General features: G+C 39.2%; 2 protein-coding genes across 10 annotated transcripts in view; one reads left to right on the top strand and one right to left on the bottom strand.

Annotated features, from left to right (window-relative positions):
* The window catches only part of RAPH1 (Ras association (RalGDS/AF-6) and pleckstrin homology domains 1), an 81,875-nt gene extending 63,083 nt beyond the window's left edge, over positions 1 to 18,792 (top strand). Inside the window, exons 15-16 of one of the 3 annotated variants that reach the window (XM_023760438.1) lie at positions 529 to 588; positions 18,251 to 18,792. In XM_023760438.1, coding sequence (XP_023616206.1) covers positions 529 to 549 — 21 coding nt within the window. In that variant the 3' untranslated portion in view covers positions 550 to 588; positions 18,251 to 18,792. Of the gene's footprint in view, positions 1 to 528; positions 589 to 3,211; positions 3,353 to 18,250 lie in introns of those variants that run through there. The other 2 variants (XM_023760431.1, XM_023760409.1) reach the window with 2 other exon arrangements.
* The window catches only part of ABI2 (abl interactor 2), a 42,649-nt gene that overhangs the window by 6,271 nt on the left and 15,198 nt on the right, over positions 1 to 21,180 (bottom strand). For 2 of the 7 annotated variants that reach the window (XM_023760453.1, XM_014461910.2), the window contains 5 exons: positions 19,374 to 19,520; positions 18,554 to 18,678; positions 12,400 to 12,558; positions 5,700 to 5,786; positions 2,178 to 2,351 (listed from right to left, as the gene is read on the bottom strand). In XM_023760453.1, the coding sequence (XP_023616221.1) occupies positions 2,178 to 2,351; positions 5,700 to 5,786; positions 12,400 to 12,558; positions 18,554 to 18,678; positions 19,374 to 19,520 (692 nt within the window). The remainder of the gene's footprint in view (positions 1 to 2,177; positions 2,352 to 5,699; positions 5,787 to 12,399; positions 12,559 to 18,553; positions 18,679 to 19,373; positions 19,521 to 21,180) is intronic. The other 5 variants (XM_023760456.1, XM_023760466.1, XM_023760459.1 and 2 more) reach the window with 5 other exon arrangements.

Here is a 21,180-nt window from a genome sequence, read left to right as displayed (position 1 = left end):
ATTGTTTTGACTATATTAGGTCATTTGCATTTCCATATAACTTTTAGAATCGTCTTGTCAATTTCTATAAGACTGACTTCTGGATTTTTATTGGTATTGCATTCCATATATATACCATTTTGGGGAAAACCAGTCTCAACAATAATGATCAAAGAGCATCATACAGTTCTCAAATTTTTTAAGACTTTTATTAATTTCTCTTAATGTTTCAGTTTTCATCATGCAAGTCTTTCATATATTTCATTCAATTTATCCCTAAGTATTTAATATGTTATTACAAAAGTTTTATAAATTTCAATCTCCAACTGTTTGTTGCTGATGTATAAAAATGCAATTAATTTTATACATTGACCTTGTAACCTATACTCGTAAGTTCTACCAGCTTTTTGTAGATTGCTTAGGATTTCTACATGAGATCTTCTGCAAAAGAAGACTCTTTGATATTATCTCACATATCTATTACTGTGTTTAGTATTTGTTTTTTTCCCATGCCTCATTTTGAATAGTTTGTATTGTCATACCGTCAAGGTTGCTGATCTTTTCTTCTGAAGTGTCACTTCGGATACCGTATTTTTTATCTCCAAAAAAGTGAGTTTTTCTCTTTTTTAAAAATGCATTCGTTTTCTCTTATGTTCATGTTTTCCTTTACCTTCTTGAACATATGTGGCATTTATAATAGCTATATTACACCCTTATCAGGTAATTCTATTATCTTGGTCATTTCTGGTCTATTTCCATTAACTGTCTTTTCTTTTAGTTATAACTTACATATTTTCCTGCTTTTTTACATGGCTTGCAATTGACTAGCTGTTGGACACTATAATTCTGACTTTTTAGTGCACTGGCTTTTGTTGAACAGTGTTGAATTTTGTCCTGGAGCTCAGTGAAGTTACTTGAAATCAGTTGGATCTTTCAAAGGTCTGCAGTAAGCTCTGTGAGGGCGGTCCACAGCCACTCCCGTCTAGGGCTAATCTGCCCCGATTACTAAGGGGACACACTTTTGAGGCCTCTTCTCTATGCCTGTGTATTACACGTCTTTCTATTCTGACAGGTTTGGGAACATGAACTATTTCCAGGCCTGTGTCATGGGCAGTAATTTTTCTGCCTAGTCCTTTCTGGTTTTGTTCTTTCAATATCAGGTTGTTTCTTCACACACATGTACAAATCAGTGCTCAGTTAGACTCAACGGGACCTTCTGGAGATCTCCTGAGCACTGTCCTCCGTGGCCTCCAAAAATTCTCATCTCTACCTTCTCTACACAAGTCAACGCCCACGCTCGGTTTGGTTACATCCTCCTTGCACTATGGCCTGGAAACTGCCTCCAGGTAGCAAGCCAGGGCCTCAGGCTCACCTTGAGCTCCTTCTCTCTGCGGTCAGAGTCCACCACTGCCTAGTGTCTACTGATTCACAACCGTTACCTTAATTTTTTCTGGGTTCCTGTTTTAGGGGAGAGGGTAAATTGAATTACTGTTGCTCTATTTTGACCAGAAGTGCAAGTCTACCATTTCTTAATATAAGTTCCCCAGGTGATTCTAAATGTGGGGTCAGTTTTGAAATCAGTGAGTAGCTTTAATTTCCTTAAAACTTCCTGCCCGACAGCACCCTTTTTCCTGAGCTGATTAGTACTGATAAGATTTGGAAGTCTGTGTCCCAAAAACACCATGGCATGGCTACCTAGTACATTCAGAGAAACTTTCAATGAAAGAAATGCCCAATGCTACTTTGTAAAGAACGAAGAAACCATTCTCCTTTGGAAGGAAGTTTCATATGGAGACACTTAAACTGAAATATCTGATAAAAGATGCCACAAAAGAAAGCTTTATAAACCACGGGGGCAGAAACAACTAATAATTTAATAATTTGAAGAAATCCTCCTCTTCCTGAGGCATTCCAGAAAAACCCTCTTTTTTTTTTTTTTACTTTTATCTCACAAACCATTCGTAAAGAGCATGCTCAACAGGAAAAATACGTTAACTATCAATAAAAAATCAGTCAGTCACAGAATTTTACTTGCATGCGTTCAAAACCATAAAACCTGTAAACTAAGTAAGAATATACATGTAATATAAGCGAAACTTTTCTTATCAGTAAAACAAAAATTTCTCTTCAGTACCAGTGAATGTCATTCCTATGTGCAGATTTCTTCCCCTCCCTCCAGACAGCCCTCGGAAACTTACCCTTTTCCAAGTAAGACCTTGGAGCCCAGGGCGGGTCCTCCTCAGCGTACGGGTCACTGTACTCCACCACGGCGGCCTCCTCCTCTTCGTAATCTTCTGGAGGAGGGGGTGGAGGGGGGGATTCGTCAAAGACTGGCTCTTCCGCAGGTGGTGGTGGGGGTGGTGTGTCTGAAACTAAGAAGGTACCAAGCTGATAACAAACTACACCTAATGCAAAGTTCTATATTTCTTATCTAAGCTAAGCTTCTATGTTCATGAACTATAAACCTACACTTGAAAATAACCTTTAAAAAAATGAGTGGGCAAGAGAATTCCTCCACCAACTATAATGTTTCCAATCTCCAAGCATGGCTTTCTCCTCCCCATGGGTTAGTGTGTATGGATGCTAAATAAAGTTTAGCCAAAATAATTAACTGAGCCTTGGGACCTGTTTATGCTAATATAATATAGTTTGGCTTTATATGCTATCCAAGAAGTGGTTATCAGAAATATTAATAATTTGGATACTTATAACCATATTTAGTTTATAAAAAATTAGAATGACTCCAATGAAAAGTCAAATTTTAATAATCTGCTACTTTCTCTCAATGAATTTCTTAAATATAGCACCTTACCAAATCATCAGGGCGGAAATCACAAACAATTTTGGGTAACTTCATCCATGAATATGTTTGTGTTTAGTTTGGTTATTTCAGAATTTCTCCAAGGTAAATATATAAGAGTGATTTAAAATATTTTAAATATCTCTTTATTGAGATCTGCTTCCACAGCTCAGGTGTCAACATATAGTAATGTTTAAAATATTATCTCCAAACTCAGGAACTCACAGCTTTTAAAATGCTTGATATACAAGAGCACAGCTCAACAGAATAAACCAAATAAAGAAAGTTGCATTGATCAGTTGTCCCATTTTAATGAACAGCACAAAGTCTTATTTATGCAGTACCAGTATTGTTTCTGTGAAATTCTCTGAGCAATCTGTTTATTTTCTATTTTTTTCTCTAAACCTACTGATGGAATCAAATGGATTTTAGAAGATTGCTGGCCTGGTGAGGATTATCAACTTCATACTCTGCCCTATCCCAGTATTCTTCCCATCTGCTGGGCCACTCTACTTATTAACGCATCTACTTTATGAACTTTAAAACTTTACCCATTACAAGTATTTCTTTTAGTCCTAATGTGTTTTTTTAATAAACAAAACATATAAGTATGTGATTTTAACATAAAGTTTATGACAAATTATATGTAGTTGGGGTAAGAATCAACAATATATTCTATTTGCATTTAAACAATTCCACAAAAACATACATCCAAATGAACTCTGTCTTTCAAAACAATCACCTTGAGAAATTAATTACCAAATTACTCAAAAATGCTGCCACTGCTCATTTTTACCTTTTCTAATAACCACCTGAGGGCCAATTTATGAATGGGAAAACTGGCTTTCATGCCTACAGAATTAAGTGGAAGAGCAGAAATTGGAACGCCAATGTTTATTATCTTAAAAGCTTACAATGCTATGGGATAAGATTAACACACTAACTTGAAGGTAAAGTTTCATTATTATTCCCTCAACAAACATCAACTGAAAGCCACTATGGTGAGGTACTTACTACACTCAGCACTGGGAATAGAGCAGTGAGCAAAAGTCTTGGAGACATGGACAGCCAAACTTCTGTTTAAAATTAAGTGCAGTAAGTGCTTTAAGTCGTTATGGAAAATACAGCAGTAGACTAACCCTCTTACATGGGTTTCTGAAACCTGAAAGAATGAGTAAGAGTTAATGTCTAGGGGGTGGGATGGAGTGGGGGTGGATATTTCGTGTCAGATGTAAAGGAAAAAACAAATGCAAAGGTAAGAAAGCAAGAACTGACCAAAGTTCGGCACAAAGAGGCTTGAGGAAGCTAAAGAGGACTAAGCAGGAAGGGCCTTGCAACAGTTTGAACTTTATCCAAAGAGCAAGGGGGAGCCATGGAAGGGTTTTAAGAAAAATAACGGGATCCTTGCTACAATACTTAGCACAGTAGAACTGGTTCCAAATAATTCCAAACTTCTTTCAAACATCAATCTTAATACAGAGGGACTTCAAAATAATGTATTTGAAAGCTATGACGATAATCCCAAAAGATAGGTATGTATCTTTCCAAGGTGAATGTTTTGAAGAGGACAACATTCATTTGAATGTGTAAGTCCAACTATGTCTTTAAATCAACCACAGCACACCTCATACAGAAAGTTTCTTATTTTTATACATTTTGTAGGTGAGAAATGTTTATGACTATGGAAAGAAATTAGAAAAGATAACCCAAAAGGCAATCACATTGTGGTAAACACTGTAGGTGTCATGGAATACCCTCCAATACACTCAAGTAATATAAGCTATTTTCAGAAACTAGCAAGTAGAGGTGCAAAGGCACCTGGAAGAGAGATTGAGCCCTCAGGCTAGTAAAACTGGATTATCATCAGTTAAAATACAAGAAGAAATGTGTCAATAAAAACGGGGCTTTAATTCACTAGGGAAGCACAAAAAAGGAGGGACTAAAAGTGTTTGCTATGTGTCAGATGCTTTCCTCAGTGCTGGGGAAACAGCCCATGAACAAAACAGGCAGAAGTCCCTGCTCTCACAGAGCTTACATTCTATCACTGGCAATGCCCACGTCCGAAGGAGCAAGAGTCCTAAGCAACAGCGTGCACATCTTCTACCCCATTGGTGAGGCCATCCCTGTTTGTAGATGCCAATGGGCGACTTCAGCCTGACAACACTAAGTTTTCCTTTAATGCCATTTCCCTTGTTCAGATTCCATGCCCACCAAGAACCTTCTGATGACAATATAGTTCCTCAGGCAGACTGCTTGCAGAGGAGTCATCACCCAGTCAGACTACGTTCACTGGTCTCTGTACAATTCGTCACTGAATGTTGACACAGGCCTCCTGCTTTGCAGACATCAGTCTCCTGAGATTCCCTAATACTTCCCTGGGAGAAGACTCAATTTGTCAATAAAATTAGTTATGCGATCCTGCATAACTCAACACCAGACCACAGGCCAATGGTAATTCATTGCCAATCTATGAGGCCCCTTAGGAAATAGAGAGGCAATTTGGTCCCCTGAGACCTACCAGGGCCTGGCCATTTTTACATCTGAAATCACAGGACCAAAGGAAAATTCTCAGGCCAGCCACAAAACCCTAAATTCCAGTAATAAAACACTAGGCTACTTGTTTGAGCATCCCAGAGGGAAAAAAATGGGCTAGCTAGTGATTAAAGAGCATCTCAGATGTGATCTTTCTTTTCTTACATGTGCCTTATTTAAATTTCTTTTCACTACCAGATTTTAAGTTATTGGAACGTAGAGAATTTCATCTTAATTATTTTATCATCCCTACTAGCTGCTCATATAGTGACTTATTCATAATATTCAAATACTTGAGGTATCAGCAAATGAATACTTAGCCAATCACATATAAATGACATTTTATGCCTACAATCTGATCTACAGCATAAAGAAGACATAAACTTACTATTTTCTTGGACTCTGGCCACAAATCCCATTAAAGGTAACTGAGGAGTTACCTGTAGGATGGAGGGAGGAGGAGGAGCAAGAGATACTGTAAAAACAAAAAAGGTGTGGAGGATAAGGGGTAAGGGCGAGTTACATTAAAAGAAAAGGATAATACAATAAAACGAACATATAAGGAGGGAAACCACTATGCACGAACATGTTATAAGATATATTAAGGATCCTCTTTTGAGGGATAATTCATCAACACACAAAACAAAGTATTAGGAGAGTTTTAAGGAAGTTTTTAAAAATAACAACAGGAAGCAGTCATTCATCCATACAGGCCTACTCTAACATATAATGGCAAACTGAGCTTTTCATATCAATAACAGGCCTTCTCAAAGAAAAGGATTTCTTCAGACTACAATGAATAATTTGGGTTTCTGGAAATTACCTTGATAGTTACAAATTTAACTATTTGTCAGTAGAAGGGAAAAACCCATTACATACCAACATTCTAAAGTTATATTTCATTACATTAACAGGCAAATAAATTAGTTCTTTACTCATTAATTAAATGAATATTTACTGACTTCCTACTAAGTGGCAAGCACTCTACTAAGAGACCAATACCAAAACCATTCTCGGAGAGTCAGGTCTGTGTCATTAAAATTTTTCATAGTCCCAATTCATACCACCTGCTCAAGCAGGTACATTTTCCTCCCTGACCCTGCAGAAAAGTGTTGGCCTCATTCCAGTCATTCTCCTCTCCTCTCGGTGCCTTTCCCTTATCTCAAACACCTGGTACAGTGTCTAGCACTAGTAAGCCTGCAACAAATGTCTGACATATGTAAACACACAGATAAGCCAGGTATGGGCCCAACAATTTCCCAGGATTAACTCTACAGTTATAGTTTCCTTCAGAATGGGTATAAAGTATGGCAAGCATCTTCTTATAAAGAGATAATATCTTTAATGACTCCAAACTACAGTTAAGACTAATAAAACTTAAAAAATGAACAGTCACCACCCTCAAAGAGATCACATTCTAACTGGGCATATAAACAAAATAGCAATGTTAACCCAACAATTACTTGTAGCAATTTCCTGCAGGTGGTGATGGTTGGTGAGACATGGTAGTGTTAGTGGAGGGGTAGCAGGGAGGAAGACTAGATGTGACTTGAGGAAATGGAGCTGGACTGACAAGCAGACAAGAGCTGAGAAAGACAAGCTGAGAACCAAGTGAGGACAGAGGCTTAGAGGTGAGCAGCTCGCAGGCCCGGCGGTATTCCGCACGGCTAGCATAAGATACCCTAGAGAGAAGCAGAAAGCACAGAAAGAGACGGGTGGATGTTAAAGTGAGAGACCTTGTATGTTAGGTGAAAGACTTCTCAGTGGAAAGAGACTTGGACTTTAATGTCACCCAACATCTATTAACCTGATTCACCATTTCCTTGATGTTGGAACAGCAAGTTAATTAGCCTCTTTGTGCCTATTCCGTAAATGTGATATTTTAAAAGATAAATAATGCAACCTACTTTACAGAGTGGTTGCAAATAAAATTTCCAAAACAAAAAATGTATGCAGAAAGCCTGGCACCAAAAAAAGGGGGGGGGGGTGCGGGCAGCAGAAATAGGAAGGAGAGAACTTAGTAACACAGTGTGGGGGAAGAATACGTACAAGGATTGGCTAGTGCATGAAGGAGCTCAACAGCTAAGGATGATTCTTAGATTTTTTTAGTTTTCCTAACTATGAAGGTGGAGGTGCCATTTAACCACATTAACCTTGGTAGGTAGTACAGGGAAGGGGCTGGTGAGGAAGCAGGTCAGGGAGAGACGTGATAACTAGGATGCATGAAAGTGATGTGGGCACAGACCTGGGAGGCAACTGGAAAGCTGGGGTTAAGTATGTGAGAAAAACTGAGGTAAAGAGCTAGGAGAGCTCAGCAGGAGATGACATGCTGTGGGTAGATGCGGGGACAGCATATGTACTATGCAGACAAGAGTTAAGCAGATAACCACGAAGCATATCTAGATTTAAGGGGCAGAGTAGTAGAACCTTAGAAATCGATACCTTTCTTCAAAAGATATCTTTTGGTTAGGTTTTTCCCTAAAGTCGTATTTCTTGGTAATAAATCCGTAAGCTGCATGCTGTCTCCTACCCTCTGAAACAATTGTGGGTATGTTCACATTGCCCTGCTTCCCAAACGGGGGTAAGAAGGAGAGTCAATGAACAGACAAGACAGCAGATAAAACTGAGAAACAGCAACAGACAGCAACTGGCATTAGAAAAGTGCAATTACATAAATGTTCATATCAAATAAGGTGAAAAGTTCCTCTTCTGTCAGCACCCGTCCCAACCTCCCTGTAACAGGAAAGCAGGACGTTTCCCACGTCAGTCATTGTCTCTCCTCCAAATGAAAAACAAACAAAAAAGACCTTCTGGTACCCCAAAAAATGAATGATTAGGTGCTTAACTCACAACAGTCTTTTTGTAAGTAGGCTGTTTAGCACTTTTCTTTTCTTAGGATATTTTTTTCCATTGATTTTCAGAGAGAGTGGACTGAATGTTTATGTTCCCTCAAAATTCATCCATTGAAATCCTAATTCCTAATGTGATGGTATTTAGAAATGGGGCCTTTGGGAGATGATTAAGTCAGGGGTGCAGCCCTCACGTACGGAATTGGGACTCATAAAAGAAAGGCTACAGGACACAACATGAAGCCGCAGTCTGCAGCCGGAGGGGTTCTCACAGAACTCCACCATTAGCGCCCTGACCTCCGACTCCCAGCTTCCAGGGCAGTGGGCAGTCTCTCTTGTTTATAAGCCACCTAGTCTCTGGACTCTGTTACAGCGCCTGAGACACTTACCAAACTAGGTTTATATAAATAAATGTGTACAAATAAGTACACATATTTATTCCTTTTTAACACCAAGTGCTTCATATTTATATTTAAAGTAAAGTAAAAACTGTTAACTTGTGATCAGTCCTATTTGTTTCAATGACCCTACTGAATGCTGACAAGATGAATGATAAACTGGTGCTGCTATTTCTTTGGCTGGATTAGATTAAGAAACAAGGAGAACCAAAGGGTTTCAGTTAGGCCCTGAAAGTTACTTTCATCAACTTGTTTCTGAAATAATCTCATTAGAAAAGAAATTACTGTGCTCCTAAGACTAGACTCCAGACACTGGGTGTTCTGGATTTTAATTCCTATGTTATAATGCCCTTCCAAACGCAAGCCAAATGTAGTAACAGTGACGCTAGAGTTACATCTCAGAGAAAACCCCAGGGAATATTCACATGAATCCCGGCCTGTCGGCTCACTTCTTCAGAAGCATGCATTCATGTCCAGCCTCCAAATGCACACAAAAAAGCTCATATAACACATATCTGGGATCATTTTGTTAAATCAGGTTATTAGCTACTTGAAAAAGCACAACAAATTTTCTCATTTTAAAGATGAAAAAACAAGGACCACTGTAAGATCAGTGGAGTAATACATGAGACTTAAATGATACGCTAAAGCAAATGAAATAAAGGAGCATCTAATAGCCTTAAACACTGGTTTGCAAGATATTAAGTCTTGCAAAAAAATGTTTTTCAAAGAACATGTTTTAGGAAAAAACAATTTTTTTTTTTCATTTAGAAAAAGCACTGATTAATCAGCTAGCAAAGCTGTAGCTACCCTCTGTAAATAGTTACCGAATCCTGGAGTAGAAAGGCAGAAATTAACACAGAGGACAGGAACAAAGCAGCCAACTAACTAAATTGTCTCACACATTATGCTGAAGGCTCAAAATCTCAATTGACTGAACTTTCATGAGCATAAAAAATACTTTCATTAACATCATTCCATAGAGTAAGGTATTCTTCTACTTTAACATATTCTCTCAAGTATGTTAAAATTAGACTAATAAAGAAAAGTATTAAAATAAGTATTTAAAACATGTATAAATGTGCATAAACAGCCTTCAAATAACTTCCCCTACCATGTGCACAGCACGGAGTACCCTTGCGTACAGTATACGTTCTGTGCATTGTGCACAGTTGGTCCCAAGCTGTAACAGGGAAGCATCTTGGCCCCAGTACAGAGGGCCAGGGAGAGAGCTTACCTTCAGAACTATGAAATAACCCACATCTAACAAACTACAAGTTAAAAATAAAAATGCATTTAGGCACAAAATATCTCCTATTCAAATATGGGTTTGGGACACTATGACTTAAGAGAATGGATGAAAAGACAGGCAGATTTGTCAAAATTAAGCTCAAAATGAGTTAAAAAGAATGGTGCAGCCAAAATCAGTAAGTGTGATCAAAGATAGCAGTAAGATAAATATATTTCAAGTAAGGCAGTTGGTAATCACACTACAGGGCACACTATAATTAGTCTATAAATTTGGCATTTAATCTACAAGAGAAACCCAAACCAGTAAAGAGATTTGAATAAAGGAACAAGGGACTCATTCTACATTTAACAAGTAGTTACTGAGCACTATCCCAGGATATCTATAATAATAAAAGCTTAATATGCTAATTATACTGGACAGCCTAACGTCCTTCCGGACGACCTTCCAGACGAAGCTGGGGCTGCAAGGGCCAAGGCAAGCCACCACAGCTTCGAGGTCTGAGCCCCTTGCACAAATTTCTTGCATCGGGCCTCTAGTCTATAATAATAAAAGCGTAATATGCTAAGTAGACCAATGGCCTTCCGGACAAAGCCGGGGCTGCAAGGGAAGCCCGGTCCTGGGTGCCAGAGGGAAGCTGGTGCCGGCAGCCGGGGGAAGGAAGGCCTACTCTTGCATGAATTTTGTGCATCGGGCCTCTAGTAACTGTATAAAAGAATGGCAAGGTCTCAGGCTCTGATGCACTTTACATGGTGGACATCTTCCTCCAGACAAAAGAGAACACAATGAGAGGGTAAGAGAAGGACTTTTTGTTTTGTTTTTATTTTACTGATTTCAGAGAGGAAGGGAGAGAGAGAGACAGAAACATCAATGATGAGAGAGTATCGTTGATTGGCTACCTCCTGCATGCCCCACCCTGAAGATCGAGCCTGCAACCCAGGCATCTGGCTTGATCAAGAATCAAACCATGACCTCCTGGTTCATAGGTCAACACTCAACCACTGAGCAACACTGGCCGGGCAAAGGATTGTTTTTTAATCTAAAGGTAGGTAGCATAGTTAAAACAGAAAGAACATGGAATCAGATAACCTAAATTCAAATCCTAACCTGATCATCACTTCAGTCTTAGTTGCCTCACCTGTGAAAATACAGATGAAAATGATCACATAATTATAAGAATCAAATGATAAGTATAAAAGTACAGTGGGGCCTTGACTTACGAGTGTCCCGACTAACGAGTTTTTCGAGATATGAGCCATCTCTCAGCCGATTTTTTGCTTTGAGTTGGGAGCTAAAATTCAGGTTACGAGCCAGCTTCAAATACCCCACCACTAGTTGGCGCAGCGAACGTCACAGTGAACGCCACAACATCAGCCCAGCATCACGTGTCTCACTCGTTCACTTTTGATTTGACATACGAGTAATTTGAGTTACGAGCTCCGTCACGGAACGAATTAAACTCATAAGTCAAGGCCCCACTGTATTACTTAAACTGCATATATGAAGGGGGAGCATATTTCTTCTACATGACTCCAAATGCAACAAGGTTTCACCAAAAGGTAGTAGCCATAGGAGACAGATTTCCACTCCATAAAATTTAGGCTATAATTTTAAATTCAGGGTTTATCAAATATGGAATGAACTGACTGGCCTCTTTATATATATATATATATATATATATATATATATATATATATATATAAATTACTGATTTCATAGAGGAAGGGAGAGGGGGGAGGAGAGGGAGAGAGAGAGAGAGAAACATCAATGATGAGAGAGAATCACTGATCAGCTGCCTCCTGCACACCCCCTACTTGGGGGATCAAGCCTGCAACCCGGGCATATGCCCTTGACCGGAATTGAACCTGAGACCCTTCAGTCCGCAGGCCAACACTCTATCCACTGAGCCAAACCAGCTAGAGCCTGACTGGCCTCTTGACAAAAATCCAGAAGAACATAGTAGGCTGACATACCATGGCCACAACAGTCACAAAGTCTAAGATGTGCTCTTACCCTCTCTGGAGAAGAAGCAAAAATTATGACATATACTATTAAATACATGTGAGATTACGTTTTCTGTATGCATGCAACTGAAAGGTGATTGCTCTATCTGAATCAATCTGTCCAAGTCCGTTTTCCCATAGGTTTGGTAGGAGAATTGAATAAGACAGTACAACTCCCTTGCACAAAGCAGCTTCAAAAATGTCCCTTTTACTTCGCCACTTATAAACTCTGTCCATGTACACTCAATTTTCATTATCTGCTATTCATAGAGCATGGATATCTGATAAATAGGAAGAAAATATTGTTTACCGCACTATTATTTTTAAAAGCAAATAATCACTAGCACATTTAAAAAGATTCTGTTCAAAAAATTAAGTTCTACAACTTTACATGGAAACCATTATTGAGTTTAAAAAAAGGAAATGGAAAATACAGTATTAGTAACCCTGTATTCATTCCTCCATTTATTCAAAAAACTAGTACTAACCACCTAGCATGTGCTAATAGTTTGTAAATAAGGGTTTTTTCTCTCTGTGACTGAAGATTTTTAACCAGGTATGTTCTGTAATTTGCAAAAGAAAATCTAACCTGGATTCTGGCTATAGAAAGGTCCTCCATTCATCTGAGTCTGAAGGCTTGTTTGTGAGGTGATGGAAGGAGGGCGTCGATAGGGCAACGAACCCCCTACTGTTGGGGGAGTATGGCGAGAGGCAGGTCTGTTCATGCTATAGAACTGAACAGGATGACCTGGAAAAGGAAAAGAACGTAAATATGCCATTAAAAGAAAATTATCTCAGGCAATGAAATACTTCAGGTATGCTTGAATCTTAATAATATGATGGAAAATGAGAGTTTAGCTAATTAGTTATCTGACAAACAATGCAAGGTAACAGTTACTGCTCAGCAGACATACTAAAGTGAAAAAACAGGAGAGTAGATTCATGATTAGGCTTAGAAAAGCTACATGTAAACAGATTATTAATTAATATTTTAATTGTATTAAATTAATAATTGTAGAGGGTTTCAAAATCATCACAATTAATTAAAATTTATGGCTCACTTCCTCAGCCCAGTCCCCCCACCCCAAATCCACTAAAAATACTGAAAATTAAAACTCAATAAGATAAGAATGCCATTTGGGAAAACAAAAGAAAAAATGTTTGACACACACTTATCCCAAAATAATAATAATAACTGTAAGGTAGCAAAGCAATTAAAGGGAAACAAAATATATCTAGCAAAAGGTCAATTGACATAATTAAATCAAACACATCTTTATTCAAAGACATCCATCTCTAAAACTAGATTGTTGTTTTAAAATTACAGTTTAAGAAATTACAGTTATGAGACAAAACTAAAAGCAAATCAAAATATACCTTATTTTTAATAACATCCGTTAACCTATTTTTCAGCAATTTCACTGTATTTTGATCTCTGAGAGCACTTCAATAACTAATGCCAACTGAAGACAGTCTTTCCTAACCATCCAATTTCCTCATGCAAACCAGTTCCTAAATTTTGTCTTCACTCCCTCTCAAAACCATTCGGCTGGGGGCCAACTGGTCCAGACAGACAAAGCACTCGAGCACCCAGAGAGACCACTCCAGCAGGCAAGAGGCAGAGAGGGCCCTGCCGGATAGCTCAGTTGGTTCCAGTGTCATCCCCACACACCAAGGCTGCAGGTTCACCTCCAGTCAGGGCACATACAAGAAGCAACCAACCAAGGAATGCATAAATAAGTGGAACAGCAAATCGACGTTTCTCTCACTCTCCCCCTCACTCTCTCTAAAAATAAAATTGGGGGGGGGGGAGAGAAGAAGAGAGGGAAGGGGAGGGAGAAAAGAAAGAGAAGGAGTGAAGTATAGGGGAAGAAAAGATGAGGGAAGGAGAGAGGATAAGGGGAAGAGAAAGAAGGAGGGGAAAGAAAATGAAAAAGGGTAAGAGAGGAAAGAAGGGAAAGTGAAAGGAGAAAAGAAAGACAAAACACATTTCTTGATGTTATCCGTGATTGTAAAATGGTCTTACATGATAAAAATCAGTCTTCAGGAACTCCATAAATTTATCAAACCTGGACTCATGGACTCATATAAAGACTATCATAAGTGCACTCAAGATCTGCTGTAACTTGTCTTTTTGCACTGGGAGCAGCTCTGCTGCCATCCCTCTCATCCCCGGAAAACGTACACCTGTACCAAGTGGTCTCCACCCCCTCCTTGGTCGGGAGGGCCTCTCAGCTGCTGAGCTGGTCACTGTCTGCAGTGGTGCCGAACTGGACACTGGCAGGTGAGAGCCTCAGCAGCTTGGCAGCCCCGTGCCCCGGACCTCACTTATTTCTAGCCGCAGCTTCTAAACCAGCACCATTTCAAGAGACACTGAGAGAGCAGCGAGGTTCATTGGGGCCGGGCTGCCACAGGAGGGTGGCAGGCTGTGGGGCTGGGGCTGGGGCTGGGAGCCTCATCACGGGTTCTGCCAGGAAACAGCAGCGCTTCTCCTGCGTTCTGGGCTGTGCCCGCTCAGAGGCCACGGGGCTCTTTGCCTGAGGGGCCTTTCTCATCCTCTTCGCCATGGAAAGGGGCTGTCTCCACCTCCCACAGTTCTTTCTCCCGTGTCTGGTCTGCCCTGTATGTTCCTTTTCCTAGACCACCCGGGCAGCCTGGGGAAAGTGGTTGGCTCAGGGTTTGACAGAGGGAACACAAATAAAGACGGTATTAATAATAATTTAAAAAAAGATTTGCTATGCCACTTTTTACATATGACAGTATTGAAACCTAAAAATCAATTCTATTGTATAAAAATCTTGAGTATGAAAGCTTAAACATAATCCACTGTCAACTCACTGTAACCATGATAAAAAATAAAAAAATAACTATTATTTAACAGGGTACATTCTGTCATTGGAATCACCAGATACAAATACATTATTGGCATTTTAGTAGTTAATATGGAACAAACTAAAACAAGACTAGGATCAAGTTAAACACATCTGATAATTCACACCATTATAAAGTTTATATAGTTAGATCCAGTCTAAAGTCCCACATGTGATAAGTCCTCCATGACTCAGAGGCACTAAATGAAAGAGACCATTAATAAGGCATTTACTTTGCTTTGGGTTGAAAACCAAAACAAAACCACAGTTAGTGACCATAATCCTAACTGTAAAACCTAAAATGACCTCTAGAAGAAAACAGGACAAAATCTTTATGATTATATGCAAGGTAAAGAGTTTGTAAATATGACACCAAAAGCACAATCCACAAAGAAATAAAATGAAGTGAAAACCTAAGCTCACACAAAAACCTGTGTGTAAATGTTTATGGCAGTTTTAGTCATCATCACCCCAAACAGGAAATAATCCAAATGTCCCTCAAACAGGAAAGGGATAAACAAATTGTGTGCATCCATACAGAACACTATTCAGTAATAAAAAGGAACAAAATAATGAAACATGCAACAACATGGATAAATATCAAATGCAATGTGCCAAAAAGCCAGACCCCAAAAGGCTATATACCATATGCTTCCATTTACATGATATTCTTACTAAGGCAATACTTTAGAGACAAAACAAAAAAAACCCAAAAAACAGATCACCTGGTTGTCAGGGGCTTGGAGTGAAAGTGAAGGACTGACTACACGAGGGCATGGAGGAAATCAGGTGTTAAGACTGTTTCTACATCCTGACGGTAGTTGTGGTTATATCAATGCATACAATTCAAAACTCGCAGAAATACACATTAAAAAGGATAAATTTTACTGTACATAAACTATACCTTAATAAAAAGAAAAAAGTACTTGGGATTTGAAGACACAGTATAAAAAAAGATTTAATCTATATAAATTGTTATTGAGGCATTTACTACTTCGCTTTTTGTTTTAAAAAAACCTGTAATTATGCACTCATACAACATGTTTATTCAGTGCAGACTATGAACCAGCACCTGTTATTAAATTATAAAAATGTTGACTCCCAGGTGGGGTAATTTGTCCTTTCTGGGCCTACAATGATTTCAGGATGTATCATTTACACTTATCAATGCAGGGGCACAACAAAATTCCCATAGTTAACTTGCCAGTCTGACCAAATAGAGCTGTTTGCAGATCAGAGAACAGCCTATGTTTACGTCTGCACACTGTAGGAAGCTTTTCTTAAAAAATCCTATTACAGAAGTTATCCCATTGAACACCGTCCAAAATCCATCTTAACTAAAAGTGTCTTTTAATACATTTAAATATCTGCTCATAGCAGCAGAGCCAAATATATACTACTAGATGCCCGGTGCACAAAATTCGTGCACTGGGGGGTGAAGGGGGGTGTCCCTCAGCCCAGCCTGCACCCTCTCCAATCTGGGACCCTGTGGAATCAGGCCTAAACCGGCAGTCGGACATCCCTCTCACAATCCGGGACTGCTGGCTCCCAACTGCTCGCCTGCCTGCCTGCCTGATCACCCCTAACTATTCCCCTGCCTTCCTGATCACCCCTAACTGTTCCCCTGCCTGTCTGATCACCCCTAACTGTTCCCCTGCCTGTCTGATCACCCCTAACTGTTCCCCTGCCTGTCTGATCACCCCTAACTGTTCCCCTGCCTGCCTGATCACCCCTAACTGTTCCCCTGCCAGCCTGGTCACCTCCAATTGCCCTCCCCTGCCCGGCCTGGTCACCCACAACTGCCCTCCCCTGCCAGCCTGGTCGCCCCTAAATGCCCTCCCCTGCAGGCCTGGTTGCCCCTAAATGCCCTCCCCTGCTGGCCATCTTGTGAGAGGGCGTGACGGTCAATTTGCGTATTACCTCTTTATTATATAGGATATGAAGTTCTTGGCAAACTAAGGTGATGTGTAACCAAACAGATACATTTTTATCATAGATAAGAACTTATTTACTCACCAGCATCATTATTATCTTTGCAAATATATTTTGTAGCAATTGGGCCCTTTTCTCCTTCCCCATCAAAAAACAGATTTTAGGTTATAATTTTAAAACAAAAAAACACCAGTCAACCTTAAATAAAACTTAAGTAAACATGAAATTCTTTAAAAGTCCATTGTCTATGTTTCCAATGCTGCTATAATAAGCAACAGATTCTGTTATAAAAAACTAATAAGAGACTTACAGCTATATTAAATATCTCCTATAAAATATACCTTAGAATTAGTCATAGATTTTTTTAATAACCTAACCTGTAACAGACAGTATCTCTAAATGACAACTTTCCAAGACTGTTTATAAGACATCTCCATAATAAATTCATAAATCTCTAGTAAATGAAATTCAAGCAATAAAAAATTGATATTTGTGCTGCTCTATTGGAAAAAATATGAGAGAAACTTTACCCTAATTTCCTTAGAATATTTTATTTTGGTCATGTGCCATTTTCTAGTTAGTTAGTAAATTATTCTTATATATACAAAGCACAAACAAACAAACAAACAAACATCACGAAGCCAGAGTTCCAAGTAATAAGAGAGCCAGATGACTGGAGTGTGCCTGCCAAGGAATAAGCCAATACTCACCTGTAGGGGGAGTAGAAGAAACAACAGGGGGAGTTGGAGAAGCGAAGCCATCAGCAAGGGCCTGGGCACCCCCAGAAGCTGCGTCTGGGGCAGTGGAGGAAGGGACAGTAGCAGGAACAATAGGGACAGGGGCAGATGCGGAAGTAGCAGGAAGGGGAGGAGTACCAGCAGAGCCAGCAGGGGCTGAGGGGAAAGAGGAGTGAGAGGCAGCATTAATGAGGGATTCCCATTAGGCAGGACGAGTAAGGCATAAGAGGACTTAACGTTAGATATTCAGTGCTCAACACTAACCAAAGAATAGAAGAGGGCGTTAAAAAGCAAAATGAATAAAGCTTATGTTAAAGGATTATTAGATGTGCAGCAAATAATTCAAGACACAATTAAATGAATTCTTTAATTCATTAAGAAACAAGCATTCCTTTTTACCTGAAAGCCACTATTCTGTAAGAAAAATGTTCCCTTCATATGTAATCTTTAGCATAATATTCTGTAAGTGATATACAACACTAAGTACTAAGAAACAACAGCATTCCAGACTGAATTACCCAAATCAGAAAACAAACATATGTTCCAGACATAAATATCTTATCAGGTAAAAAATCATTCAGAAAAACACCAATCTCTCTTTTCCATGGTTTTTTAAAAGGTAGTGTCTATTTGTTATTAAGATAAGGAAGTTAAATTAGTGAATTAATTATGTGACAGTCTATCCCCATGTCTTGTGTGTCCTGCTTTTAAAACTGAATTTTAACTTCGGTGTCCTCAGATTAAATAAGCACATTTTTCTGTTTCAGAGAAAAGAGGGTAGCATTTCAGAGACTATTAAATTCCAACACTCCACTAAATTTAACTGTCAAAATTACTGTGATATTTGCCCAACCCTTTGTTATAAATATGACTTCTCACACTGAGTCTCCTGTGTCCTAAGGCAGGCACTGCCATCACACAGCTGGAATGGAACATACAACACACCAAGGTGGGGCCTGAAACCTCTAAGCACCCACAGAGCTTGCGGCACTGAAGACGTAAAACCAAAGTACAGAGAAGTGTGTGAGCATCAACTGGCAAATTACTTGGTTAAAAATAACAAAAACACAATAAAGATTTCCCAACATTTATGGAGTCCAAAAGGAAATACAAATCGTGATTATGAAGAAAGCCCACTGTAATGAAATCAGAAACTGAATTTAAACTCAGAAAGGACAAGTGAAGATGAAGCACCATGTTTTACCTGGGAAGACACTGGGAGGAGAGGGAGTAGGAACAGCGATGGGAACGCCTACACTCCCACTTCCACTGTTCTCCCGGCTGCTGCTCCGACTACTGGGGTGGCTTCCTCCACTACTCCCACTGCTGCTAAAGAAACGGGAGCCACCAAGACATGAGTATTTATATGCAGTGAGGGATCTCCAGCACTTCCCAGCATTTTCTGATGAATACAGTAACAATAAAAATAATTCAAGCCTCCTACTTCAAATATGAATTTCTTAATTAGTAGAGGAAAAAGCAGAGTTCAAGAAACTTGTTTTGACCACTGTTTAGTAAGCATATATTAAAGAAAAAAAATTTATAAACATAAATAATAAATGAAGGGGCGCAAAACATAAAATAAGACTTTCTTTTACTCCAGTTTATTGCCTGTCTGAAGAAACTTCTGAACAGACTATTTAATTTTATTTGTCATAGTATCTTGATATACTATCCCATATTAATGTTTTACTGCATGTAGTTTTTCATCTGTAAAGTTCCACCAAAAAACAACTTGAAATTTCCCATATCTGGTCTATATTTTTTAAGGTCAATTATAACTATTAATTTTGCAGAGAAGTTTATACTTTAATATGTCTACCCCCCACCCCTCCCCCCAACTTCCTGACTGCTCAAAGTTGCATCAGAACATGAGGAGAGAGAGGTGGAATTAGATGAGGTTTGGGAGAGCAGAGTGAGGAAAAGAACTTAGTGCTTGGAAGATGAGAGAGATTTAACTGAAGTGATCTGCACAAATAATGGTGCTGTGACCATCACATTCTGCACTGAGGTAGAGAAAATACCTGTAAGTTCGATTTCTTTGATTCACAGAAGCTGTCCTCACAGGGCTCTGCTGCGAGGGAGCCATATTACGGGTTGGGCTAGGTACGTAATCATTGGGTACCACTGGAGGACGCACTGGCTCCAGTGTGCGATAGGGGGAGTGCCGCCTACAAAAAGAAGAGCGGATGTATTGTGTGATCAGCAAGTTTCGGCACAATAAATTCAAAGAGTTGCCAGTAGTGAAATACAATTTGTACTGAGAGATAGAAAAATGTGCTTTTTACATAACCCAGGTACCATTTCAGTCTTTCCTTAAGTAAAATTTCTCCATCATTGTGATGAGTATTGTTATTTTTTAGTCTCCAACCTCATTTCCCTGTGCTAATGCAATTTTGTTCATTCATCCTCAGTGAGCACAAAGGTTCTCCCACCAGATAAGCCAATGTTTCACAGATTCTTCTTGGATGAGTTCAAATTATTTTAGTACCATGTCCAAGTCTCCCAACTGCATTGCATGAATGCACCAATTATCTTCCTCACCCCTCTCTCCCTAACCAAAGATACACAAAGACAGGCTCCACAACTCCACATTGAAGATCAGTAGCAGCTATAACCCTATATTTCCTTTTCTATACAGTGACTATATAGAAATTACACTATATCCATACACTAAAACAAACAATTTAATCTCATCTCCTTCCATTCTCACCTCACTTCCTCCTCTAACTTTCACCTTGATCTACCTCTGACCCTCCCTCAGAGTTCAACATTTAAAAGGAAGGGGGGAGGTAGAAAAAGGCCTAAGTCTTTCTACCTTATTTACTCTGAACTATAAAGTACAAAACAAATTGGATTCTATTAAAATATTACCCTTTTTTTTTCCTTTATTGATTAAGGTATTACATATGTGTCTTAATTTCCTTTTAAAGGAAGAGAATGAAAAGAGTAAGAAAGGCAAAACAGTTTCCAAATTATTTTTTGGTGTGTGTGTTAACATTTAGATATATTTTTAATTTTTTATTTTTCAATCACAGTTTACATTCAATATTATTTTTTTTTAAATATTTTATTGATTTTTTACAGAGAGGAAGAGAGAGGGATAGAGAGTTAGAAACATCGATGAGAACGAAACAGCGACCAGCTGCCTCCTGCACATCTCCCACTGGGGATGTGCCCGCTACCCAGGTACATGCCCTTGACCGGAAACGAACCCGGGACCTTTCAGTCCGCAGGCCGACGCTCTATCCACTGAGCCAAACCGGTTTCGGCATACATTCAATATTATTTTGTATTAGTTTCATGTGTTCAGCGTATGGTTTCCAAATTTTTTAAGACAATGATAAATTCTCAACTAACGTTTTGTAGATGAGATTCTGATCTTTAAAAGAAAAAAATTGGGCCCGGCCGGCATGGTTCAGTGGTTGAGCGTCAACCTATGAATCAGGAGGTCACGGTTCAATTCCCAGTCAGGGCTCATGCCTGGGTTGTGGGCTCGATCCCCAGTGAGGCATGCAGGAGGCAGCCGATCAATGATTCTCTCTCATCATTGATGTTTCTATCTCTTTCTCCCTCTCTGAAATTATTTTTTTTAAAGTATAAAAAGTGAGATCTCAAGATGTGAAAATTAACTTTCTTTTCCTGAAATGATGTTGCTCACTTAACTTATGAATTTCTCAATTCTCGCCCCCAAAGCCCCCAAGTTTCCTTTAAGTTCTGCTCTCTTGGGTTACTCACATCATGGTTCACCGATTTGGGATGAGATCACTTTGCAAGACCCCAGCCACCCCGCTACCCTCAAAATCTCCTTGCATAAATACATATGTACAT

The sequence above is a fragment of the Myotis lucifugus genome, unplaced genomic scaffold (assembly GCF_000147115.1).
Source record: "Myotis lucifugus unplaced genomic scaffold, Myoluc2.0 scaffold_3, whole genome shotgun sequence".
Lineage (NCBI taxonomy): Eukaryota > Metazoa > Chordata > Mammalia > Chiroptera > Vespertilionidae > Myotis > Myotis lucifugus.
The sequence above is the reverse complement of the archived record's forward strand: the minus strand, read 5'-3'. Positions and strand labels throughout refer to the sequence as shown.